Source organism: Protomyctophum parallelum (genome assembly GCF_964188405.1).
Source record: "Protomyctophum parallelum genome assembly, chromosome: 11".
Taxonomy (NCBI): domain Eukaryota; kingdom Metazoa; phylum Chordata; class Actinopteri; order Myctophiformes; family Myctophidae; genus Protomyctophum; species Protomyctophum parallelum.
In genome coordinates, this window is record NC_139707.1 from 27258874 (window position 1) to 27286862 (window position 27989).

Genomic DNA, 27989 nt, shown 5'->3' on the forward strand with positions numbered 1-27989 from the left:
ACCTGGCAGCTAGATCAGTATCTGTTGTACTACGCCACACCCCTGGGGTGTGTACTAGCCCTCCAAGCAGAACCCAATGGTACTGAAGTTTCTGACATTTTTGACGACACAGACCATGGGGTCCCGTTCCAGCAGTATCCTGCCACCTGGTACGCGGACATACATAAAACATAAACAACGTGTTTACGGCCTGTCTGCGCTCTTTGACGACTTTTTTTTGTGTGAGGGAATCTGTGAAGTATAAGTACCTATACATGCCGCTGCGAATATCTCCTGTGGCGCGGAAGCCGTTAAGTATTTTTAATCTTTGTTTGACCGATTTGGTCGCTTTGATTCTTCTCTTCCTTCCTTGTTTATTGACACCTCATTGTACCGCCTTTCTGGCTAGCTAGTGGCGCTATAGCTATGACAGAGCAGATCAGAGGCAGGGACGTAGCCGCACAAGCCAACCGCACACCGGGAGGCGGTACAATAAACGGTAAACAAACAAGAAGACATAAAGCGACCAAATCGGTCAAACAAAGATTAAAAATACTTAACGGCTTCCGCGCCACAGGAGATATTCGCAGCGGTTTGTATAGGTACTTATAGTTCACGAATTCAGAATAACTCAAACAAAAAAAGGCCGTCAAACGCCGCAGATACGATGTTACGGAGCATATTTATGTCCGCATTCCAAAATTTCCATACGAAAATATAAATCTGGACAGGGACCCTACACAAAGCGACATCCACATTTCAGAAAAGCTTTATGGAGGGTTCCGAGAGGGGCTAGGTGTGTACCAATCCTGAAATAAGGGTAGATCTTTAGATTTGACTGCCAACTCATTTTGCCTCGCTTCCAGGACAATTTAAGCAACTTAAGGACTGTTCTCCCCTATATGAACATATAAGAGAACCCACGCGTGCATACTTAATCCTCCACATTGCTTACCAAGAGAATCCTGTTGAGAAGACTATTGTTTAAATCCTTATGAGGGCGCAGTTGAGTCTTAAGGGGACTTGTTGCACTTATGCACGTATGATTACTTCCTGTTCCGGTCCGTACAACATTTACTCTCGGGCTGTTGCTCAGTGTCAGTTCACCGGCTTTTCATTTCATCACCAGTGACCAAACCACGCACCACTGTCATACGAGGATGTGACGTTTACTGCGATCATTTTCGCTTAATATAGAGTTGGCAAATACTTACAGCTACATGCCGACATTGTTTTTGGCGACTGTATTGATTAACAATCTACTGCCTAGTGCCTGGAGTGTCACCTTGAATGCTATTGTGTGGCTAAATCTAGCTCGTAAGCCCGCACACTTGCCGATTTTGCTTATTTCTTTTCTGTGACATTCGTATACCGGTAAATGATCTCATGTCACCTTTTATCTGATTATTTTTTGTTTTCGACAATTTAACCATGGGTGTTGTTCTGCGGAACATCCAGAAGGTGGTGCCGGTTCGCCGCGCCAGGCTGCGTAAGGACGTGGATACACTGAGACACATCCTGGGCGTCCAGAAGTTCGACCTGGGCATCATATGCGTGGACAACCGCAGGATACAGCACATCAACCACATCTACAGGAAGAAGAACGAGCCCACTGATGTCTTGTCCTTCCCATTCTACGAGGTAGGCTACTGTTTGCGTTGGTGGGGGAGTACTGCAATGATGTAGAAATTCACTCTGTTACAAGTAAAAGTCCAGAAGTAAAAAAATGTCTTGAGTAAATGTATTGGTATCAAAATATACCAAAAATTTAAATTCTGCAGAATGTCCCAATTTACTCAGTTTCAAATGTATAAAGATCTTTTGAAATGGCAGATCTACAAGCTGTAAACTTAGATCTGGAAATACTGGGGGTTCCCGGGTATTTCCACAGGAACCGGCCTGGTTCCAGCGAGCCGAAACTGTAGAGAAATGACAGTTACCATGTGGGGGTCCCTCTACTGTACCCTCTACTTACTGTACTGTCACTGTACTGGCACACCCGAAAGCATCATATATACAGTTAATACGTTTGTGTGTGTGTTAGGTTGTGCACAGGTGGTGAAAAACAACCATGCTGTTTTTGTGCTCATAGCCTACCCACCCAGACACCCAGCCACCCACCCACACACACATAGCTCCGTAAGGGAGTGGTTGCACCACTCAAAAACAAACCAACATTGTGCACATTGTGCTCGAGTAGTTATTGTAGTAAATGTTCTTAGTTACTTTACACCACTGTCAATGATTCTCAACCTTTTAAATTTTATATCGACGTATAGGGTCTGTTTGAGAGCACTGCCTCCAAGATTTTCCGTCCTAGTGCAAAGAACTTACAAATCAATGGAGGTGAATAGTCATTATATTCAAGAAACCATTATTGAATCAGCATACATGCATCTCTCAGGATCTGCGGCCAGGCAAGCTGCCCTGTACTGTTCACAGAGACGAGCTGAACCTTGGAGATGTGTTTTTGGGAGTCGAGTTCCTGATGAAACAATGCCAGGAGGAATCCTTGGATTTACACGGAGTTCTCACTGTGAGTAGTGATTATTTTATTTGTTTAACCAAAAATGTAGTTTAATGTAGTTGTTCTCAAACCCCGGGCCCACATTTCTATATATGTATATATTATATATGTATATATGTATTTGGCATAATATGTATTTGGCAGCAGAACATCTGAACCAGGGGGCAGGAACGAGTTGTCAAAATAATTCAAAATGTACAATTATATTATAATTACTGTTAACAATTGTTCAAAAATAGCCTCACAACGGGTCCCATAGCGATGCGCCATGAGCTTGTAGATCAGCTATGTTTGAATATTTGAATAAGTATAGGGTTCAGTTGATTTGTATGCTATAACTGGGTGTGGCAATGAGCAACAGACCAGTGGAAGCAGCTCGTCTCTCAGATGACGATGCTATAACCTGGTCCTATTTGGTTGGGGGCCCCCTGGTACCCCCTCAATACCCGGCCCTGGCGGTCTCCGGACCCAACTTTGAGAACCACTGTTTTAATGCTTCTTTATAAAAAACAATATTCACATTTGTTAACTTTATCCAATTGGTCCACTGCTCTCATGACACAGGTTGTCACGGCTCATGGGATCTGTCACCTGCTGGGATACCGACATGAGACAGATGAGGAATGGACTGAAGTAAGTATGAAACATGTATGTTGCTATATCAGTGCTCAAACGTTTTCACTCAAGGACCCCCACAATTATATGTATTGCCTGCAGACCCCCATCCCATCTACAAATATTTTGTTCCAGTTTACCCCAGAAGCAAAGATTTGAGATGAAAAGGTTCAACTTTTCACGATTTTTCAAAGAATAGCCGAGCTTGCTATTTTTGAATAGTATAAAATGACAGCTTCTTTCCCAGTTTAAATAGTAGGGCACTTTAGAGGCTCCCACACCACCTGAGTGACATGTTTTCGTAACATGGTTTTTTGGGACCCTTCTTCTTGTTGCCCGGATCAAATAATGTCCCATAGGGGTTATTTTTAACCATAAGATAGTTAGTTCAAAAAGCTTTTTCTGTTATCTCCATCTTATGGTTTGTTTGGGGGGTAGGGGTAAGAAAGGGTTAAAATGAACCCCATGGCACATTAATTGTAGCCTGGTTAATAAACCAGACCAATCAGCCGTTGGCAAAAAAAAATTGCCTACCGGCGGATTTCGGTCTGGAGAGGCTCAATTGTACGCCCATTTTCTACACACGAGAACGTGTGTGCCCAATAGGGACACGGTATGCAATATGGGCGGGCTTTGGTACAGTGACGTTCAATGCTTGAGACCTTTGACTGACAGTAGCTCTGACCAATTGCGTCAAAGAGAAAATGTTTCCCTGGAAATGAAATCCAAGCTGAGCCTCCCCAGACTAATATCCCGCGGATCCGTGCGATATTAGTCTGGTTTATTAACCAGGCTACATTAATTGACCAGGGAAACAAGACGAAATCTTACACCATTTAGGGTCCTAAAAAACATGTGGTATAAAAGAATACAAAACATTTTGTTCAAAGAGAAGTATAGATGGGATTTGAACGTCTTCTGGTCATTTTTCACATTTTCTGAAATAAAGTCAAGATGTGCTTGAATCTTAATAATAACCACTTCAATTAATTAATTGGGTCCAAATTATATAGAAAAATGTGTTAATTTGTCTCTGTATGTTGTTTAGTTCAAGAGTTATGGTATTTTGTGTTAGCTCCATTGTATGGTTAATTTTGGGGGTAGGTGTAAGAAAGGGTTAAAAATAACCCCCATGGGACATTTGATCCTGAAGAAATCATAACTAGACACCATAAGGGTCCCAAAAAACCATGTTACGAAAACATGTCACCCGGGTGCCTCTAAAGTGCCCTACTAAAATGGGTTGATTGGAGACGGCAGCACTCAGTTAATTTAATGAGCCGTTTGTGCTTCATAGGATAGTGAGGGCGGAGATGAGAATGGAATACATGACATTTAAGTTATGCAGCTGAAACATTGTTCCATGATTTGCATAAATTAAGTACTCTCAATATACTGTGTTTTTAAGTAATTTTTTCTTTGTTTACAGATGCTACAGAGGGAGAGTTACATTCTAAGCGAGTACAACAAGCTCACAGGCCGACACCTGGAGCCACTGACCAAGAGATGTAGCCAAAATAGTTGACAACTACTTCAGTCACAATGGATGCATTAATGACCGTACATACACTGTTATCTTGGACCAGTAACTTGAAGTGTTTTGCCATGAGCTGTGAACTAATCATGGAAATATGTTGAAACAAACCCAAATGGCCTTTACTTACGGCAATTACAAATGTTTAACTTATTTTCTTGTTTCACAAATTATGCTTTTAAATGTTTTGTGGGGAAGAAATCCTCAAGTATCTTTTCACTAGTCTTTTATTAAAATCTGCATATTAAATCTGCATGTTAGGAAGTCAAATGCTGTATGAACAGGTAGAAAAAGCTGTCCAACGTTGCTTCACAAATACAGTATGCACACTTGACATGGCATCAGGGGCACGTTTGGGAAGGTGTGACATTTCAGAACTAGATTTGAGGACTTATTTCCTGAATCGTTTGTCCATAGGCATGTAACGATACAATCAACTCATGATAGGATACGTATCACGATATGAGGTTCACGATACCATTTTCCAGACCAATGACCAAAAAATCTTTATGATTTATCTTCCCCCCAAGCTTTTTTCACAATTCTTATTCAACTACATTGCAAAATTACTTAATTTCTGTAAACATGCTTTCATGTTTAAACCTAGCTCGAGTTAACATTTCTTCTTTTCTTTGATGGCATCTTAGGATAGATGTAGCTCATTTCTCTCAAAGCATGTGAATATGATCACACTAGACCCCCCCCCCCCCCCCCCCCAAAAAAAAAGAAGTTGAAAAATCGATACATGCCTATCTGTCCATGACAAAGCTGGGCAAACGAACTTGACACAGCCGAAACAATCCCCCTAGGCCCAAACCATACTAATATGGTGCATAGTGGGCATTTCAGTTCTGATTTTGTGTAACATATGGCAAGTAAAATGGTTACACAAAAAATGTACCTGCATTATTTATTTTTTAACAAATGCATTGTTGAAATAATTGGTAGTTTAACCTTTATCACTATTGTACAATATCCCACATATCACTTCTTGCTCTTCAAGCAGCAGCACTGAATGACAATAGCAGATGAAGTCTTAAAATGTATACTGGTCATTAATACAGAGATGGAGAAACTTTCAGATTGTGTGGGGCAATCAAAGCTAGAATTTACAACTCTGCCGCAATAAATAGACAATGTTAGGCTTTAGAAGAGCAACCCTAGCTGATTTGCACATACTGTTTGAGGTTTCACAAACATTCTAAAGCAGTTGTGCAACTTTCAATGTAAAGCTCTGCGTACATAGATTCCTTAAGACAAAAGAAAACTTTAACTGGGAGGCACTAGGGTTTCCCCCTAGAGGAGTTTATAAAAGACAAGCCTCTTTTCCTCAGATTTTAAAAAACATGGATAAAACAGACACTTAACATTACATGTGTAAAGCATTGTGAGCTCAAACAAATGCCCCACTGAAACTTTTAAGACAGAACCGGAAAGCTGAACAGAATTGGCCAGTTTGTGCCAGAAAATAAATATTGCACCACATGTATCCGAATACACAACCCTCTAACTCTAGATTATTTTATACTCCAACATAGAATATATCTTTATTCATAATTTATATTGGAAATTAAAGGTCTCAAAACCATACAATCCAAGGGGAACCACCTGATGTCGGCTGGTGAAGGTATGAATGACCCAATGAATGGATGGCAAGTTGAACTGCCAAGAAAACAGGTTTTTACTAAAGTAAATACAAAATATATATGCACTCCCAGAATGAGGAGGCAAAAGTCTCCCCAAAAGAAAACAAATTTTTACAGTATTTCTTTAAACTGTCTTGACAGTTTGCTGCCTGTGGTTTTCAGGAACAAGCTTAAAGTCTGGCTTCTAACGTTCTGCACAGGAAGGGGGAGTGCCTGAAGACGACCAAAATGGACGGCGATCAGTAGTACTTGAGTTCTTCTTTCACTGTAAGATTTGAATCCATCTGTTCACAGGATAGTTTGTTGCAGAGTGTTTGTGTGTGTTTAGGGTAAAGTAGCGTGGAATGCTCAAAGGGGTTGCAGGACGCTTCTTCCTGCCTCTGATGCTCCTCCGTTGGCCCCATTCCTCTCCATCTCAGATAACTCCTCAAACACATCCCTGAGGACATGATTTTAAGATTATTATCAAAAAAAAGGAAGTTGTAATGTTCAGGTTACTCCACAATGACAAACTTCCAAACCTACGTACCCTCCTATCTTGGTTAGGTCCTATTTAAACGCATTTATACCTGAAGCAGATTGTAAAAAAAACCAAAAAAAACACCTACAACCTAACCTAAGCTTTCTGAAAACCTTCAAATTCTTATTGCTACATATATTTATAGCAACAACTAATGAGACAGAGGTAGCTCCCGGATTGAAAGGTATAACGTATAGGTTGAAACAGGACTACAGTATATAGACTAATTTAAAAACGGGTCTCATGGTCGCAGCTTACGTATTTCCTGTAGACGTAGCTGCAGGGTTTAAACCCTCACCAGGCACATCTCTTCCACTACAGTGAACGGTAGAGTGAGTGATGTTAGTCTGCCTTAAACTTACTACCTGCTTTTTACTAACACTAAAGGTCATTACACACTGGCGAATTAGCGACGCGATGCGAATAAGCAATCTGAAAATGCGAAATATTGCATGTTGCAGTTCGCCTGCGAATCTCTGCAAAATACGACACCAGAGCGAACAAATAAAAGCGAAAACGGTCGCACATTCGCCACTGATGTAGAAGCTTGCATGGACTTCAATTGGTTTTTTTTAAATGCGAATTATTCGCACGAATATATCGCGTCGCTAATTCGCCAGTGTGTAATGACCTTAACATTACAAAGATGCCCAGAACATCGAGATGAACCTGTGTAGTTTATGGCTGCTTCAACAGTAGTGGCAACATTCCCAAAAAGAAAAAAAAAACTGAATGTCAAAATATCCACCGCGGTAGCTGAGACCAGAGCCATATAGTAATGGTTGAGACGAAGCAGTGAAAGGTCCTGAAAGATACATAACTTCAGTCTTACCCAATACCCAATCTTTCTGTTTTATGAACACAAGGCTGATGTACCGTACTTTAGACCTCATACTAAGCATTAAGCCAAAACAAATCTTCATTTTTCTACATTTAATTTGTGTACTCATCTCATTCAGTTGTGAAAACAGACACTTGCAAAAGAGTATAGGCTATTTATTGATTGATTTAATACTTTAATAGGCCTAGACTTTTTCCATTGTGGTCTGTATAATATCGGAATCGGTCAGAATCGGTATCGGCAGATATGACCCTGCAAATAATGGGAGATCGGACATCATTTCATAATCGTGCACACCTAATTAATTCCTAATCATTATAATTCCTAATCATTATAATAAATAATATACAAATATAAAGAATATATATGTATACAGCCAAAGGCATGCTGTACAAATTGGTAGGCCTATTGAAAAAAATAGCACTTTAACAAATAAGTTCTCACGGAGTGGGGACGGGCGTGCGCACACACAAGCGCAATTGTTATATGCGCGATTGAGCTATGCAATGTGCGACCCACAGCTGTAATTAATCGCGGACTGAGGATTACTGCATATTTGTGTGAGGGTACCTAGGGGACACGGGGAGAACATGCAAACTCCACACAGAAAGGCCTTTTCGCCAACCCCACCTCGGGTATGGGCACTGATCATGCGGAGGGAACACGCCCCCCCCGCGGGAATCGAACCCAGGACCTTCTAGCTGTGAGGAGAGTTCGAAATTATCTTGATACCACCACCACCACACTGGTCTTTGTGGTCAACACAGAAGCTGTTGAGGGTTGATTTCACCCCCCTGCGTGTTACTTATATCCATTATATAAGTAATGGTTATGGTTTTGTCTGCATCATATAGCGAGCAATGCATAGCCTATTAGTGCAGTTTCTCAACCTATGTACCGCGGCACTTTACTGTGCCGTTTGATCTGTCCAGGTGTACCGCCTGATTTGTCAGAAAGTAACACTAAGTTAGTGTCCAAACATGATCGCCTCATTCGGCCAACAAAATATATCTCCCTCCCTCCACATAAGCGCAGTGATGCCTGATTTATTCTTCGTCGTACACGTGTTATGCTTGCATGCTGAAAATGGCTGATCGACAAGCTCACAACGCGTTGCGGACAGAACGCGTTGTGAGCTTGTCGATCAGCTATTTTTAGCACGTGGAAATATGCAGGCTGTGAGAACTGAGACCCTTCACAATAAAAGCATGCAGCTTTCACAAGATGGCCCATAATAAAGACAAGGAAAAGGATTAAGAATTAGGTGGCATTTCACATTGCATATGAGCAATTATTTTCTCCAAAATGTATTTAAAAAAAAAATATATATATATATATATATAAGGAATTAATTTGGATAATGGTAATGGAGATATTGTAAAAGTTGTCACTTTATTAATCCCAACACTGTATGTATGTGTGTGTGTATGTATATATATATATACACGCACGTATGTATATAGATAGGCCTATACACCGTATATCTAGGTGTGCCCCGAGATTTTTAGGCTATGAAAGGTGTGCCCTGGAGCAAAAAAGGTTGGGAAACACTGTATTAGTGTGCCATTTGAAAGGTATCCATTGTATCATTCCACTCCCCGTCAGAATCTCACTACCCACGGCCACCCGTGTCTAGTGGTGGGGAAAAAAATCGATTAGTCAATTAATCGCGATGCCATCATGGGCGATAATTCATCGATGCACAAATGTCAAACATCGATTATATAATGTATTTTTTTTACCGGAGCAAAAGGGCGGAAATAATCTGCGACTGCGCTGCGTCGTCGTACCGGACTGTTTAGAGTGACGCACACAGCGCTCGCACACGCTTTAGCTTTCAACAACCAAAACAACGAGTTACCAACGCGGAGGGGAAGAGAAAAAAGATGACAGAAAGGGAACATTTTGGATCGTATGAGGTTGAGGGGACACGAGAACTCGATAAAACTCACACCATCGACCGCCTGTGAAATGTGGCCGAGATGGGACGATGTAGTGTGGCTCCAAAGTGCTAACATGGCCCGGAATCCGTCGCTCCCCACGACCGAATGTGAACGTAAATCCTTTGCAATAAAAGTGCAGATGGACTTCGTAATTCTAGTCGCCTTTTCTGAGTACATGGGCAGCTGTCCGTGTGTTCGGGATCGGGATGGTTGTCTTGACTGCATCTCTGGATGTCAGTGGGCAATATGGTCTTGTACACGTTGTGAGTTGTATCGAGTTCCCGTGTCCCCTCAACATCATAGAATCCAAAATGTTGCCATACACTTGTAAAATACTTTAAACCAAATGCTCCTTAATGTGTGCAAACAAACAGAAAAGTGCAACATATAGTCTCAAGAACTGACCCAAAGCTTCCTTAATGACACTTCAGTAACTGAAAATTAAATCCCTGAATAAGGAAACAAAGAAAAGCACCTTTTTTGTCCTAACAAAGAATAAAGGCAATTTGACAGAGTGCTGCTGACCTCAACCGAAATCCTGCCCATGTATTTCTATGACATGACATCTTATGTCATTATTAATATATATTTATTGTATGCTTGTACAAACGAATTCTTTTTTTTAAAAGAAAGCTGCTTATTGCTGTTCTGTATTTGGCCACGGTCACCCATCTGAAAATATTTTCTTCTATGGACCCCCCCAGAAGCAAAGATTCGAGTTAAAAACATGCACTGTGAAAGAATATATATATTCATAATCATTATAAAGCACTTTGTTTATTAGTCACACAGTGACTGAGTGATTAACAGTGAGTGATTAATCAGGATTAATCAGGATTAATCGAATCGTGACCCTCGGAAACGATGTGTAATCGCATCGCCAGGTACCTGGCGATATCCGCCACTACCCGTGTCCCCGCGTCTACAGAGCGCTCCCCACAAACACCCCACCGCTTGTCCCGCTACAGATCACTGTTAGGAGAGTCCGCTGGCTACAGATCATGCTATAAAATGTAATATAATTACATAATACATGGACTGGAGAGTTAGATTCTGACGGTGGGGAAAACCATTGGTTCTGCTGGGACAGACGCACGCTGCTCGTGTGCCCACACTGTGCAGTGCTATGGGCAGCAGCAGTGACACATCGCAGCCCCTGATCATGTGTCATGCGTACTTTATTTCGACTGATTCTTTTATCGTTTGGTGTTTTAACTTATTTGTGGGCCTAGAATTGTAGGCCTAAAATTAATGAGGGGAAGGGGAGAATGTAACCAAGCCTGTAATCCCCGTTACTATACCACCGTTACTGTAATCCAGATTACACATTTAAAAATGTACTGGTTACAGTTAGTTTTTTTATTGCTCCGATTATGTAATGGCGTTACATATAAGCCGTTACTTCTCAACCCTGATTGGCAGTATGGGTGTCCACCACCAGACTCCATAATCCAAAAATAAATCTGTTATTACAGCAACTCACTTATTCATGTAGAAGAAGATGTATCCACTGCGGTCACGGTCCCGCTGGACAGTAGCTTCCAGTGTGCGCGACACATCCAGGTCATTGTAGGTCAACCACGACTGCTTCTTCATGTCGTACACGTCACTGATGTAATGACCTGTTTGGAGGACAAATTGTGTTTAGTAAGTCAGTTCCCATCAGCTACAACTCTAAAACATTTCATAACGTCTGTGTAGTAACTTTCTTTCCCCGCTTTAGATTCAGACACAGGCGTTCTTACCAGAGGATGAGCTGTTCCCGATGTGACTGACTACACTGATGAGTCTGAATGAGTTTGTCAGGTCTCCATTCTGCAAACAAGAGGGACAATTAGCGGTTACAGGGGAATTGTGTCATTTCAACCCATTAGAGGTGGATGGTGGTTGTGTTCACTTATTATACAAAAGAAAACACCTGGAAATATTGAATGTCAAATAATTTATTGCGGCCTTTGGTCGACCATATGCCCATTTTGAAAAATTTACCCAGTGAAGGCCTCACAGGTCCATTTACATTAACAAAATTCCAGAGACTGTTATAGAATCCTGTGCAGCCAACCACCTAAAATTAAATTCTGTCAAGGTATATGGGCCAGTTAGTGCTTTTGCCGTCTTGTCTGTCCCATCTCTATACTGAACAATCTGAGATGAAGTCTAATGTGAAGGGGGGCAAAATATATATAAAATGAAACCTCAATATTTCCTGACGATATTTCCAGATTTATGCTAGCATCAGTGGCCCTCCGGGGCCAGGAGTAGGACGCCTGGACACGCCGTAAGGTCCTGTTTAAAGGCAGGGATTTTCAGAGTAAAATCTGCCTCATCTGCTGGGCACCTATATTTCGCCTATATTTTGAAAGATTCTGGGACAAAGTGTTAAGTTAACTTAACAAATATTTTGTGTGTAATATCTTTATTATTTTCACACCCTGCAAATTAAAAAGGGCTTAAACTGTCTGAGTTGCTCCAGTGCCTTCCTTCCTCTTGCTACCTGTCCTGCCTCTGAGATGCACCAGATTAGCCTACCACAGGCTTGAGGTGCGGTGGAACTCCCTCCTGATCAAATATGTTCTGGCAGTATATGAGCTACCAACCTCAGCATTCCTTTTTAGGTCCTCTGCCTCTGCATCAGTGTACTCCATATCAAGCACATCTTCATTTCCAGAGTCTTCATCTGAGCACAGCAGCAACTCTGGTAAAGTGTTGTTGAACTCTGGTGGGTCAGGAGTGGAGAAAAGTGTATGAACTTTGATGTGTATTTTGGGAGGGTCAGTGTAGAATAGATCACATGAAATCCCACAGAATCACCATAAACGAGTTACACTAAACTCATCTCTAATGATGGTGGGGTTATATTCTATAGTCTATACCTTGCAAACTCAGTTCCGTGGCCCTCCTCAGTTCTTCATCCTCTCCCATCTCTTTGGCCTCCTGTAAGAGGGTCAATGGAGACAGGGATTAAAGCAAAAAAAAAAATAGAATGGAAAAATGTTTTTCAGACCATGACCCAATATCTGATTCGTGATACGTTGTAGGGGAAACCCCCAGCATGGTATATTTCTGATATTTAGCAGTTTTCTGCAGTTTTTCAAATAAGAAAACCAAGTCTGAATGGACAGTGGACACCAATTTCAAATTAACCAAACGCATTGGGGCGTGAAGAGCTCTAGTGTGGTAGCGGCCGGTTCAATTGACTGAATGGAGTGATAATCATGGAGGCGTTGGTGGTGAAAGAAGGCTCAGAGCCTCAGACACAGGTTAAATCCATGCTAGCTACTTTTAATTCGACAAACGGAGCACAACATGATAGTTGCACACTGGTGTTTGTGCATGCCAAATTAAATAGCTGATATACAAGCTCATAGCGTGTCACATTCTTGACACAATGTGAGCTTGTAGATCTGCCATTTACTCAGCGGCACAACACCAACATGCAACAATAGCTGAGGCTAACACTTATGTGTCGGGTAACACAGCGGAGAATGGCACTGTGCGCAGCTGATCTTTGGCTGGGCAGTGGGGATTGACTAGCAATGCTGCGGTCATGTCACCGCTACAGACTCCCACCCACACCCCTTACATGTCCAATATGGGATCCTCACAACGGAAATCTGTACCCAGGACGAAGAACTTTAATGCATGTGGAGTGCACATTGGTTCAGTCAGAATTGTCTTTTGAGTCCTGTTTCACAAAGTTCTGTACTTACATGTTCCTGAAGGCTTTGTGCCAGGGCTTGCTGCAGCTCCTGCTCTTCTCTCTCCTGGTCGAAATTGTAGTGCTGCTGGACCCAGTCCAACTCGCCCTGTTGCTGCACGCCGTCTGGAGTCTGGTTCTCCTTGTTCTCGTCCATGGTCAGGTCCAGGGAGGCCAGAACATCTGCAACAAGCAAATACACACGCATGTCAAGAATATTTTCTCCCGAATCAGCTAAATCGATTTGTGCAAGATTTGGATTTAATTGATGTTGAAGAAATCTCCATTCATAGAAACTTAAGCTAGGCTCAGATTTCAGGATGTTGGAAATCTGGCAACACACACACACACACACACACACACACACACACACACACACACACTTATAAGATTCTCCTAAACGTGCACAAACTACAATATTTAAAAAATAATGGGACACCACACACTACATGATTCTGTTAGTGTTAAGATTATTGGCCCTGGATGAAAGCAGCACGTCACAATATTTCATCTCACGTGTCGGGGAATGAACGATTTTGGCCGATATTTTGGCAGATGTTCCTCTCTATGCAACTAGGCAAAATTAGGCGTATGTGCTCCTCTCTGGAACTGGTGCTGTTGAATGGGAGTAGTCCATCGACATGATAATATCTAATACTGTTTTTGGTGCCAGGGTGGGACATTTGTGCTTTACAACCTGGTGCTGCTTGAAGAGACCAGCTTGATTAGTTTGTTGTTATTATTAATTCGTTTTTTACAGGGAAAAAAGCTTTGGGGAACCGTTGTTTCATTCAGTTTATAAGAAATGCTGCTTGGGAGCCAGTTAATTATAATTTGATAGAACAAAACATTTTAGAGTATAGTATTTTATTTGTTTTAAAATGTTCTGTTCAATTTATAAGAAATGTTAAATAGTAGCTCCCTGCATTTAGAAAAGATCTGGATTATTTTATACCTCCATTTACATCTGGATTATTTTATACCTCCATTTACACCGAAGGCCTAATTTTTGTTAAACATTAATATTATACTTAAAAACCAAACAAAAGGCCCAGGCCGTAGCGTAACGGTCTGGGCACCGGACTGGTGATCCAGTCGCGGTGTGCCGCGGGTTCGACTCCCGGACCCGACACGGCCTTTACCGCATGTCATCCCCCCCATCTCTCTCCCGTTTCCTGTCAGCCTACTGTCTGTCCCTTAAAAAATCAATAAAAAGGCGTAAGCCGCAAAAAAAATATCTTTAAAAACAAAACAAAAACAAAAAATACATACAAAGAAAACTCTATAGTACTTAGTAAACTAATAGTTGACCAGGGTCCGCTCTGTACTTGGTCTGCTGTTTTTTATTTATTTTTCTTGCGAGTCGTGACATGTTATGAGCTTGTAGATTGGCTATTTTCGGCCAATGTTTCCCCCCAAAACAGGAATGCTAAGGTTTATGTGGTTAAACTTTTAGTAATCTACTGTACCTGCAGGCTGTTTGCTCTCCGTCTCCACCAGACCACAGGGATAGTCCAGCTCTGCAGAGTCAGCGTCCCCAAAGCCTGTGTCGGGACGGTTGGTTGGCTCGTCCTCCAGAGGCGATTCAGCAGAGATTCCCGCCTCCTGCGCCTCCATTCGACTCATCTCTATCACTGCAGCCAGCATTTCATCATCGTTTAACTCTCGCGGATCCTCTGTCGACCCCCGCTGAACGAACACACACAAATTGATGTAGTCTTATATTGAACTGATATGTTAAGAAGCAATTGATTTTGTAGAGAAAAGTCCTTGTGCACACCTACAAGGACAGGTGCGTCAGAGCCAGCAAACAAATGCGAATCATGAGAAAAAATGTCTTGTACACAGTCTTCACTTATAGAGCAGCAGTTTATTCAGCCGAGTGACAACGTTTCGGTTTGGACTGAAACGTTATCACTCGGCTGAATAAACTGCTGTGTGCGGGACCTCTTTTTTCTCAAGAAGCAATTGATTAAAAAATGCAAATGGTATAGTGGGCTTATGCCCTTTGCACCAAAATAAAACTGAACACAAGTGGATACAGGGAACGAGGTCAGGTCACTTGGCACCAGGCAGATACAGATATAAGAAACTTCTTATCATCTAATCTGGCAGTACACCCACCTCTTCTGGCCGATCATCCTCGTCAGGAAGGCAGTCGCTTAGGTGTCGCTTGCGGCTCACATTCGTCTTCTTGTTCAGCTCCTCTTCACTGTCCGAGTCCAGGAAGAGGGAAGTACAGCTGGAAGTGGATATTTTACCACCAGCCCTCCTGCGCGCACACACACACACACACACACACACACACACACACACACACACACACACACACACACACACACACACACACACACACACACACACACACACACACACACACACACACACACACACACACACACACACACACACACACACTAAAGTAATTAAAAAATATATATGACTGGCTCTTGTGGACACTCTAAATAATACCAGTCACCATATAGTTACTAGGATTAGCATACATTTAATCATCCATGTAAATGGTGCAAGCATTTACCGGAGAGGTGCTGAAGATGAATTGACTGACTGAGAGGTCTTGAGTGTTCGGGACCTTGAATAAAAAATAAATCACAGGGTCAGAATCCATGCCATTTTCTTTTCTTTCAGACACCAAACTATTCTATTATGAGAAGGTAGGTAGGTAGCAAGCATTTAGATGTTGATATGTGTGTGTGTGTGTGTGTGTGTGTGTGTGTGTGTGTGTGTGTGTCCTTACAAGGCTGCCTGGGCACTCCAGCACAGGCTGAGAGGGGGCCGCGTGGCTTCTGTGCAGTGGGATGACAGGGTCAGGTAGCGGGGAATCATCACCTGTTGTCCCAGCTTGCTGTTCGTAGACAGCGAGGCGTTGAAGCTATAACGCTTCAGGTGGAGGATGAGCACCCTGTGTGTGGTTATGGAAGTGTGAGGGAACGATTAAGAACCGGTGAAACTGACATTTGATTTCTATGCAAAGTCGTGGCCCCCATCACTGTATAGAAAATATTTGAATCAACAGATAAATACTGTATATACTGTAGCATATTATGAATGTTATGGTGGAACAATAAAGCAAAGGATATAATTCAGGACACGACATATTCAATTTAAGTGATTATGGGTTCTGTTAAGTGAGGTCTGTACCTGGGCAGTTTGCTGAATTTATGCATCACTGTAGCCGATTTCCCATTGCACTTCTCACACGAGTACTCGATTTCTTCCATCTGTAAAAAAGGATGTTGTTATATTAAGTTATTAACCCATTTTGGCCTGACGCCGATTCTAAAATGCCTTCTAAATCCAGACCTAAGTTTTTGAATACTGTACATACTGTACAGACCAACAAGAGGGGTTCCCATCCAGAAGGGTTATAATAACGCCAAAAGGGGTTCCTGCCCAGAATGGGTTAACTCCGCTTTCACAATTTTAAATAACTTTATTATGTTAGTATGTATGCATGGCTTGCATGCACCTATAACTGAGACTTTAGAGACATTCTACACAAAGTTGGTCAATGCAGAATTTAGTGGAAACTAGAAAAAGTGCCCTTCTGGGCACAGGTCTCCACCAGGAGGATAGGAATGTTTAGGAGTAATATAAACATGTTTTTTGTTTGTTTGTTCCAATCTTTGCCAATCAGGATGGAATATGGGAAATGGTGCAGATCCGTGTTGATCGCACGCATGCACAATCCACCTGTTGGTGGCGCTATAACAGGCCAATGTGAAATGGGTGGGCTATATTCCTCAGCCTAGTAGGAAAGTGCGTGAAAGATTTCACGTCAAATTGCACGCTGCGTTCATGATTTGAGGCTTTTTGTTCAAAACAGGCCAATCCTGCAAAATTTTAAAGCCAATGTTAGCCAATTAGGATGGAATATGAAATATCAGACACATCCGTCTTGAGCACATGACTATGGAGATACTGTGTAACGATTTGCGGGATTTTTGGACAAAATCCGGAGGAGTAATATCCAAAAATGTGTTTTACAAAAGTCGGCCTCCTGGTGGCGCTCTAAAAGCCAGATGTGAACTAGAGAGACTGTGTACCAATTTGCGCGATGTTTGGACAAAATCTGTAGGTGTACTGTGCAAAAACTTGTTTTGCACAAAGCGGCCTCCTGGTGGCGCTATAACAGGCCGTTCTGGAAATGTTGGGGCAGAGGTTCATCGTTGGCATCCAGGGAGAGTGTGTGCAAAATTTGGCATCGACCGGGTTAACGGTGCCGGAGATTAGCTGCTCACGGACACACACACGGACGGACACACGGACAAACATACTCTCCCCCCATGCCTTCGGCCTGGTGGAGACAACTACTGATTTATAAGGCATTTATAGAATTGGCCTCAGGTCTTAATGGGTTAAAACAAATTACTGGGGGGGGGGAAATAAATACACATCATATCCTTGTTACGGGTTTAAGCCTCACCCTGAAGAAGAGATCCAGAGAGTCCTGGATGGAGCGCAGCGGGAGGGTATTCTTTCTGCGCGGCAGATCGATGGAGAGGTCATTGAACTGCTCCCTCTTAGTCACCACCTCCCCACAGCTGCAGCACACATAAGCAGGTAAGAAAATACTTTTTTTTTTTTTTTTTACAACAAGGAATTTAGCAAGGAATGCTCAAAGATGGGAACAGGTCTCACCATTTGCAGGTGATGGTGTGCTGCACCTCAAACTCCATGTTGACCACCACAGGGCAGGTGTAGATGCGAGAGGTGTCGGCGTCCTCGCTGGGCTCTGCCTTGGCGAGCGGTGATGTAGCTGCCGTCTGCTGGGCATCATCCCACACTGCAGACGAGGACGCTGCCGCTTCATTTCTCCAGCTCTTGTTCATCTTCTCCACGTCCTCCTTCAGCTGGTCCAGACACTGGCTCAGAAACTCATGGGCATCCTGGGAAGACACAAGTTATTGAAACAAAAAGCAAAAGTTGCAGAGAACAATCACAGAACTTTGCCCAGGCACTACTAAGTAAGTAGTGCATGTATCCAGAGATGTTACCGTTCTTACATTTTACATGTATCCAGAGAGGTTACTGTTCTTACATTTTACATGTATCCAGAGAGGTTACTGTTCTTACATTTTACATGTATCCAGAGAGGTTACTGTTCTTACATTTTACATGTATCCAGAGATGTTACTGTTCTTACATTTTGCATGTATCCAGAGATGTTACTGTTCTTACATTTTGCATGTATCCAGAGAGGTTACTGTTCTTACATTTTACATGTATCCAGAGATGTTACTGTTCTTACATTTTGCATGTATCCAGAGATGTTACTGTTCTTACATTTTACATGTATCCAGAGATGTTACTGTTCTTACATTTTACATGTATCCAGAGATGTTACTGTTCTTACATTTTACATGTATCCAGAGATGTTACTGTTCTTACATTTTACATGTATCCAGAGAGGTTACTGTTCTTACATTTTACATGTATCCAGAGAGGTTACTGTTCTTACATTTTACATGTATCCAGAGAGGTTACTGTTCTTACATTTTACATGTATCCAGAGATGTTACTGTTCTTACATTTTGCATGTATCCAGAGAGGTTACTGTTCTTACATTTTGCATGTATCCAGAGATGTTACTGTTCTTACATTTTGCATGTATCCAGAGATGTTACTGTTCTTACATTTTGCATGTATCCAGAGATGTTACTGTTCTTACATTTTACATGTATCCAGAGATGTTACTGTTCTTACATTTTACATGTATCCAGAGATGTTACTGTTCTTACATTTTACATGTATCCAGAGATGTTACTGTTCTTACATTTTACATGTATCCAGAGATGTTACTGTTCTTACATTTTGCATGTATCCAGAGAGGTTACTGTTCTTACATTTTGCATGTATCCAGAGATGTTACTGTTCTTACATTTTACATGTATCCAGAGATGTTACTGTTCTTACATTTTGCATGTATCCAGAGATGTTACTGTTCTTACATTTTGCATGTATCCAGAGATGTTACTGTTCTTACATTTTACATGTATCCAGAGATGTTACTGTTCTTACATTTTACATGTATCCAGAGATGTTACTGTTCTTACATTTTACATGTATCCAGAGATGTTACTGTTCTTACATTTTACATGTATTCAGAGATGTTACTGTTCTTACATTTTACATGTATCCAGAGATGTTACTGTTCTTACATTTTGCATGTATCCAGAGATGTTACTGTTCTTACATTTTACATGTATCCAGAGATGTTACTGTTCTTACATTTTGCATGTATCCAGAGAAGCGCTCGGCCGTGGCAGAGATGGCACTCTTCACCTTCCTCAGGAGGTCCTTCTTCGTCTCTGGACAGCCCACATCCTTCTTTGCCATGAGGTGGGCAAAACGCCTAGAAGGATCAAATAAACCCAACTGAAGTTGCACTGCTTCCTGAAACCTAGATTTTACTAGTGGCTTTTTATGAACTGTGTGTCTACTGGAGGATTTAAGTAAGAGATAAATAATTAAAACAATTAAATGTGACCCAATAATAAGTGTATTATGCTTATTGCTTAAAGATGGCGTTTACTTTTTCTGTTTTGTATGTGCTTATGGTGTTACCATTACTCTAATAGACCTCCAGGTATGGTATTGAAATATGTTTTCCTTTTCAGGACTGTCAAATCACATTTTACTTATTTTCTGGGGCCTGAAACATGGTTTACACAAGTGTGGAAATGCATACGACAGGCCTTTGCATAGCTGGCAGAACCACAGATCCCTGGTTTAAATACCCCACCATATTCCACACATTGAGTCAATGAGCTACTGGCATTTTCTACAAGCAAAGCATTAAAACATTAGTGTCGTGCTACCTGAGCAGTGCATTGATGGGCACCTTCTTCCAGGGGATACCTTGTCTTAACATATCATTATTGAAGGAGGGGAGGCTGAACAGAGACTGCAGGATGGCGTTCATGTAGCACGTGTTACCAAGGTTGGAGAACCTACAGCAAGTTGAGCGGGGAGGATTAGGCAACACAACAGTACATGTTCTCAACAGAATTACACAGCTGAGCTTTATGAGAACACCCACCCCACCAATTTATACATTTATAACAGACAATTTCTGCTGTGGTACTTCTAGTGTGTATTAATGTGCTATGGATGTGAACTAGGCACAGGACAACATGAACATGTCAGAAGTATCCTTCCCCAAATCATTCATACAATGAAAATATTCCTTAACATTTCTGTGCCGCTAGCAAACGTGTAGCTGTGCCAGCCGATCAAGTGATTTTTCATCATGTTGAGCAGCCAGAAGACCACGCCGTTTTCCTTTCGCCTGAAACGTTTACAGGTCGGGAGCGATGCGAGACAAAGTCACAAATTACATCCGAACATTGGATGAATCAGGATTACCATGGACAGCGAACGTAGAAGCGGAGCTACGGGGATTTGAAAATCCTGCTTTTAACCGAGATAAATGGAGTGGTTGCAAAGATCCCATAGCTGGTGGTGACTGAGGCGTTGCATAGCAACCAGACCAGATGTTAAAAATTGGCTTTGGGCCCAACCGATTCATATATGGAATAAACGGGGGGTCCGGGTGTGTCTCTTGAGAAGGCAAGAAATCCGGATTGGCAGAGCTATGGAAACCCTCTCTGATGTACTCACCCTTGCAGAGGGGGCTGGGGCTGAGCCAGGGTCGATGGTCGTTGCTTGTTCCAGCCACCGTATTCCAAGGATGAGCGCACTTTCTTGAATGGAGTGGAGTGGATGGGCTGCATGAGGCTTCTCTTGGCTCCAGGATACTGGTGTGCACTGGATGGCCTGAAGGTCAAGGAACAGTGAGGACATGCAGATGAGTAAATGTTACCGTGAATGTTAACTGTTTAAAGGTATATTCAGTGATTTCACTCAAAAAACCTTAGGTTTCGTTTTTGGCTGGGACCTAAGCCTTTCATCCAATCAGGATAGAGAGCCAAAAACGAAACCTAAGGTTTTTTGACCCCCAGGGGTTAACTGGGGACAGGGAGGAACTCCTTATATGGTCAGCACACTATAGTAGAGAGGATTATCACAACAAAGCAAAAAAATAAGTGATATTTGAATTAAGTGAAATCACTGAATATACCTTTAACTGAAACGTCCTGTCATTGAGTAATATTTTCTCACAGCTTTACAGTTTACTGTTCAAATATTGTGGTGCCATCAGTGACTTGTCCCAAGAAAATATGTCTAAAATCTGCAAATCTATATAATATATTTGTCAATAAAAAAAACAATTCTGGTTCTAAAACTGACAAAATGGTAAACGGTGCATTTATATAGCGCCTTTATCCAAAGTGCTTTACATAGATTGTGCATAACAATCACACACACCATCATACACCGATGGCTTCGACACTTATATTTTCTCCGATTATGCTGTCGGGGAGCTTTTTGGCACTTGGTGACAAAACCCCTAATCCGACACAAGATCGGGCTTTGATCGCCAAAGTTTTGCTCGCTGTCTGTGAAAGAGAAGATCCAGTGGCGATAAAAGCGCTCGCCAATGCCTTCCCAAGCACTTCTGAATATCTAGCAGGTTTGATATTTGACTCTCGCCGACTGGACATCATACAGTATGAACAGGGTTGCGACTGCACCCCGAGAAGGTCCATATTACAACCAATGAGAGCACAGGACAGCTGTGCCCAGACAGAAAGTCTGTGTCTGTCTGTCTGTCTGTGGGTAAATTCAGTCGTACATGTTGGTAGCTGAATTAGCCTATAAAACCAACGCATCTCACTTGAATAATGTTGATAAAGCCGTGTTGGAATCTACGTTGCAGCACTAACATTTTACCACATGCGCTGTGTGTGAGCACACATACTGAGAGAGACACAGAGCAAGAGACAGAATTATAGTTATATTCTCTGTGTGTGCTCGGGCATGGTCTCGCGCATGTCTCACGGGATCCTGCAAGTACGTGAGACGAATGAATTGGAGAGAAAAAAAACCTATGTAGCCTATAGGCCTATGTATCGGGTCTGGATCGCATCTTGGTACTCTTGCAGTGTGTGATCCCTAGTCGGCGATCAATCGTTTGGTGTGAAAGCTACAAAGATATGACAGCTGATTAAAAAAACAAAACTAATCTGTATACATAACGATCTGATGACTCCCCGACAACTATAAAAGTCCTACAGTGTGGCTATAACTCTGGGGAAGCCCGGGGATCGAACTGGCAACCTCACAGTCCCCATCCGGCCGCTCTACCCCTGAGCCACTGCCGCTCCTCAACTACAACAATTACATACAGCCAGGGAGTTCATTGCAAAATCATTCATCCATCATCAATCATTCATTGCAAATTTGCAACAAACCCAGCACTGTTGAAATGTCATATACAGATCTTACCTGTCTAAATAGGAGCTGTAGTCTTTAGTCACTGATCGGCTACCATAAAATGATGTGGGCTGGAGAGGGGTGGAGCTCAGTGGAGCTAATGGTCAAGACACAAAAGGAAGGATGGTTCAAGTGTCTCACAATAAACAAAATTCAATTAACAGCTCAATTACTACCATTACAGTTTCTGTAATAGAAAATGTAATAATTAATATTTTGGTACCTGAGCTACGGTTCTCCTCCACTTGTTTCAGTTTCTCTTTGCAGCTTACCAGGAACTTCCGGGATGGGTCTGAAGTTGCCTTATTATTGCTAAGAGTAAAAGAAAACTTTGTGATAGTGTGAATGATTTACCATAATTGTGTGTGATATTCACCAGTTAAATCTTACCAAAAGAACACACAGCCATCTACATAGCACATGCTGACATTTTGATTCTTCACACGTTACAAAATTCCAAGTCTCGTCCATCACACTTCAGCTCTGGACAGTTTTTGAGTCGAGCATAATTATGCAGGTGTTTTTAATCATTACATTTATGCTTTACCTTGATGAGTCATTTTCCTTGGGATAGTCCTCACTCAGGTCACTGTCAGAGGTCAGCAATCTCTTCCTCTTCTCACTCCTTAAAAAAGAAAACATACAGCATATGTAATGAAGCCACGGTGCAGCAAACACTCAGCCTGCAATTACATTAATTTCTACATTGGTACACTAGCTTAATTGCATTGATCGGTGGCAAATATATATAAATAAGTAAAATACATAAACTAACCTGTTTTCCGAGAGGCCTGTGCGGCTCGGAGTGGAGGTTGCTCGGCTGGGGCTGCCCAAGGGCTTCCACGGTGTGGTGTCTTCCCTACCGTCCACACTCTGCCGCCTCGGGGTGGTCTGATAGAAAGGTTTTTAATTTACAAGTAGGAAGAAATAGCTAGATCCACTATGAGCACAAATGTGGAAAGAATGTGCAAAAATGATGCTTTGTTTGGCTATAATAATAGTTCTGTAACCTTGAGTTGTTTAGGGGGGGGGGGGTATTCATTAACTCTACATCTGCACGCCATACGTGAAATTCATCCCCTGCATTCACCCATCCTAACTATAAAGAGCAATGGCCGCTATTAATACAGCATCCAAGGAGCAGTGGGTTAGATAGGTTGTCTGACTCTTGGGGGAAGAGAATCGGTGACCTTCTGATTTCCAGGTAACCACTTCTACTATTATATATAACATACATACCTGTCTTTCTCCAGATGGACTCGTCTCATTTTTGACAGGCCGGGTTCCCAGTACGAAGCTTGCGCTGCCATGTGCCATTTTTAAAACTGCAAATACAATTCAAATAAAGTTTATAAAACAACGGAAGACAGAACTGACAGGAAAGAGTCTAATTTATTTTTGTTCTGCATTTTAGGATATTTCAGTAATAATAGAAATTATATAAAATAAAGACAGTAGGCTATAAATAAGAAAGACGGCTCTGCACATCCCTCCAAACTTTGTGGGAGCAAAATTATGGATTTAATAATAAACTTTATATATAATATAGCACCTTTCATGACATAGAAATGCTGCGCAAAGTGCAGAAAAAGAGAAAAACTAAAACAAGCTAAAAGAGTAACATTAAGACAAAACAATAGCGGTTTTAAAATCTCAACTTTTTAGTTGAGCTTTTAAAACCAAGAGTTAAGTGGTGGGTTTTGAGCATCCGTCTTGAAATTAACATATTTTTCCCCCTCACAATCATTATTGCAGGATGTGTACAAGACACTGTGTGGGCAACAATTTGAGGCCATGCAAAATAATACTTTGGTCTCCGATTGGCTGTCATTTTTGGGCTGAGTAGGTAGGGATTTATTTTTATTTTTTCCTACGGCAATGATGGATAGGCATCTTTTTTTAATAACTTCAATATTTGCCAGAGTATAGCTAGCTAGTGCTACAGGTTAAAAGACAAAAAACATAGCTAACGTTAGCTAGCTAGCTCACACACACTACACACCGTGTAAGCTCACAATGCGGACGCTTGTAGAGCGGCTATTTTGGGTGTGCGGTACCACCGCCGCGCAACGAAGTCGAAGTATAGGCACAATCTTAACTAAAATGAGAACGTGCAGAGATTCATTAATTTCGAGTGGAGAGCTACACTGCATGCTGAATGCTGAGTGAAGTGAACCGTTCCGAAACAGATAGGCGGCGGCCTATGTCATGTCACGTATGTATATGTGTTGGGCTTCATGTTCACGATTTCATCCGAGAGACCGTCACCCCCCTCTCTCTCTCTCTCTCTCTCTCAACACTAGTACACAGGTCCGTGTTGTGTTGTACTCTAAGGTTGTGTTGTGCATCTCCTCGCGATGACGAAATCCAAAACATTTGCGCACGTGATATTTTAGATGAAAGAAAACTTTATTTTGACTTCGCACGACAGGTGGTCTCACCAAAGAGAATTTTTGTGATCAAAGACCTTTATGGTTGGTCGAATTCTGACTTTCTTTCCCCCCACCAAATGCCAATAAAATTATCTGGGTCACACATATTTAATAGAGTCGGTCGGCAATCGGAGACCAAACTATTATTTTGCTCGGCCTGATCCTCCTTGTGGATCGCTGCAGTATGTACGGTAGGTGTTGTTCACTACCTTGTTTTCCTTGCTTCACCTTCTCCAAGTATTCTTTGGTCTTCTGGGTCAAAGCAGGGGGCATTTTATCCAGGGTGATATTACTGGCATCCTTTAAAGTGAGCGAGATTCGGTTCTGGTTCTGGGAAATGCTCTTCACATTCTGGTTGAGCTGAGGAAAAAGTAGACAATTATGACAGATGCCGGTCGAATGTCACTGTTGTGCTTGCTAATGGCATGTCTACAAGCAAAAAATTAAAAGCCGTTACAGCTTCTTTTCATTGTCTGCATTGTCAAATCACGTTTTGACACATTTGATTTTTTATATAACCGCATGCGTGTACACACACAAACACATGTTATGTATACACACACACGTGTACAAAGACAAATCCCACATAAAACCTATTCTAGGGGGAACAGTCGACCAAAACATCAGATATATAACCTCACATGTTGTGTTACAAGCTTGTAGTTTGACTATTTTCATCAAAGAGATTTGGCGTTATTGGGTGGGGGGCAGGGACGGATGGACAGAGTGGGCTAAATGCAGAGCTCTGGGGGGCAGACCCGCGCCAACTAAGTATGTAGGTATATAGGGTTTAAGTTTTTTGATAAGGACAATAATGGTGTAAATTCCATTATAAATATACCTGGAAAGTTTTACCACCACCACAATTTAATTTGATGCACAGGTTGATTTTGCTGTCTTTCTCCATCATCTCGAAGGTCCCTTCTCTCCACCTGCAGGTACCTCCTACGCCTATGCCGTTAAAGCGTATCTTGACAGTAGATCCACTGGAAAGCTTGGGCATGGCCATGGCTTGCTGTCTGGGTGGCACACTGAGGCTGATCCAACAGATCCTAAAACCCATAAAAAATAAAGATACATGAATAAAAGCCATGTTTGCAAGCTATTACATACAGTCAAAGTGACATCAAGCTTGCGCTGTTTTGAGCTTGCACCGCACGCAGCACACCTTGTATGTAGAATTTGTAGATGGACAACAGTCACCAAAAATGCTGGATGAAAATGTAGTTCACTCAATGATAGTCATTATCCAGACTGTTTTGTACAATGACAATTACCCCTGTGTTTAAATAGCATTCTTATGTACCACTACAACGAATCCATGATAGATTAGTGTTATTATGGGCCGTCCACAGCACTAACTATAAATATGTCCACTGTAGTTTGTTGTGGTGTGGACTCTGCAAGACACTTTAGTTAGCAATGTGTCTGGTCTAGTAGATTCACTACAGTGTAGTGACTACACCACCAAGATACCCATGTACCTGCCTAAATAGTATACTTCCTTAATGTCAACAAAGTCCACACTCAACACCAGAGGGGTTCAACAAACCACATGCAACCCAGATTTGGCTCAAACAAGGGATTCAATTAATTTCGCTCCTGTGCCACCCAGTACAATGTGGAACGCCCTACCAACAGCCATTAAGACATGTGAATCCCTCCATTGACTCCTTCAAAACTGCTCTCAAAGAGCACCTGGCTACAGGCGACTGCAATTGAAAAATATTGACTCCATGGTCTGTGTCGTCAAAAATGTCAGAAACTTCAGTACCATTGGGTTCTGCTTGGAGGGCTAAGTGCTTCACTGCTTGGTGTGCACGACTCATTGTCATCACTGTCATTTACTCTGTCAGTCGACTCTCGGAATATCGTTGACTTGAAGCAAGAAAGAAAATCTAACCTACAAATCTCAGATATGTCTAATGTTACCAATCAATGGACAACACGGAGAACGGAAAATATGAAATGCCTTTTCCTAGCGGCTAACAAAAGCCACCTAGGTTAAAAGTTGCACAGTAACACCTACTACGGCGATAAATCCTCAGGTACAGACAGTGTGGAAGGGAAGACTAAAATACCAAAGTCAATGCAAACTCAAAACAAAAACAACAGCACGTTGAAATCACACTAATCACACCCCTCAAATCCGACAAAATGAGATTCTTCCCAATGTACCGGTAGATGCTAGCTGGCTAACAAGTTATCATATCTTAATACATAATGACAACACTTTATGGCCAATGTTATGTTGAGCAGTAGCAGCATCACAGCCTGTGTTGCCGTTAGCCACAGCTAGCATACATGACTATGTAACGTTAGCCATCACACACACACACACCGTACGGCTCTATTGGCTAATGTTAGCTATACACAGTTACACACTGTAAATTAAACGACAGCTAAATGTATTTAGCGGTCGTTTAATTCTCGAACGGGCAGCTCGCAGAGACGGTGACGTCAACGGTACGGAGGTACGGTGTTTTTGGAGCAGCCAAAGACAGCGAGCTAACGGCGGTGAATGGACGGGGGCCACCATTAGAGCAGAGTAGCATGAAAGCTAAGCTAACGGGGCTAATTGTGCGGCTGATTGTCGTTCGGGTCGGCGGTGGAAAACATTGTCCCAACACTTAATCTCCGCGGCGTCACGCGCGTGTCTTACCCGTGTTACTTGCTTGCTCCTCTGGGAAAACTTTTAAATCGCTCTAATTCCGATTGCCCGAGTTTTCGGAGGACAGAAAGTTGGGTTTTGCCGGCATTCACCTGCTCCTCTAGATGTGATGATGTTGTTGACAGACAGAGCGAGAGCGGTCCTCACGGCTCACACACAACGCTTCGCAGCGCTGCGCGATGATGGCGGGAATGGATTTTTACAGCGGAAATGACGTCGACTCT

At 42.0% G+C, this 27989-nt stretch overlaps 2 protein-coding genes across 3 annotated transcripts; one reads left to right on the forward strand and one right to left on the reverse strand.

Annotated features, from left to right (window-relative positions):
- Window positions 1-1076: 1076 nt before the first annotated feature.
- ybey (ybeY metalloendoribonuclease) lies at window positions 1077-5304 on the forward strand. Its single transcript, XM_083775924.1, has 4 exons — window positions 1077-1620; window positions 2384-2515; window positions 3071-3139; window positions 4551-5304. Exons 1-4 carry the CDS (start codon window positions 1411-1413, stop codon window positions 4644-4646), a joined length of 507 nt encoding a protein of 168 aa, XP_083632050.1. The 5' UTR covers window positions 1077-1410; the 3' UTR covers window positions 4647-5304.
- A 68-nt stretch (window positions 5305-5372) lies between these two features.
- On the reverse strand, window positions 5373-27912 carry usp37 (ubiquitin specific peptidase 37). Of its 2 annotated transcripts, none has more exons than XM_083775923.1 (24): window positions 27858-27912; window positions 25936-26146; window positions 25304-25454; window positions 23902-23987; window positions 23438-23553; window positions 23210-23287; window positions 22886-22974; window positions 22675-22759; window positions 20947-21102; window positions 20145-20276; window positions 19555-19678; window positions 17965-18212; window positions 17750-17867; window positions 16465-16544; window positions 16061-16225; window positions 15842-15895; window positions 15427-15574; window positions 14772-14991; window positions 13316-13485; window positions 12479-12539; window positions 12203-12321; window positions 11351-11420; window positions 11089-11227; window positions 5373-6740 (listed from the first exon to the last, which is right to left on the reverse strand). In XM_083775923.1, the coding sequence occupies exons 2-24, from the start codon at window positions 26101-26103 to the stop codon at window positions 6650-6652; spliced, it is 2868 nt and encodes a 955-aa protein (XP_083632049.1). In that variant the 5' UTR covers window positions 26104-26146; window positions 27858-27912; the 3' UTR covers window positions 5373-6649. The 2 variants fall into 2 exon arrangements, with proteins under 2 accessions (XP_083632049.1, XP_083632048.1); XM_083775922.1 differs by having other exon boundaries at window positions 27757-27906.
- Between the last annotated feature and the right edge of the window lie 77 nt (window positions 27913-27989).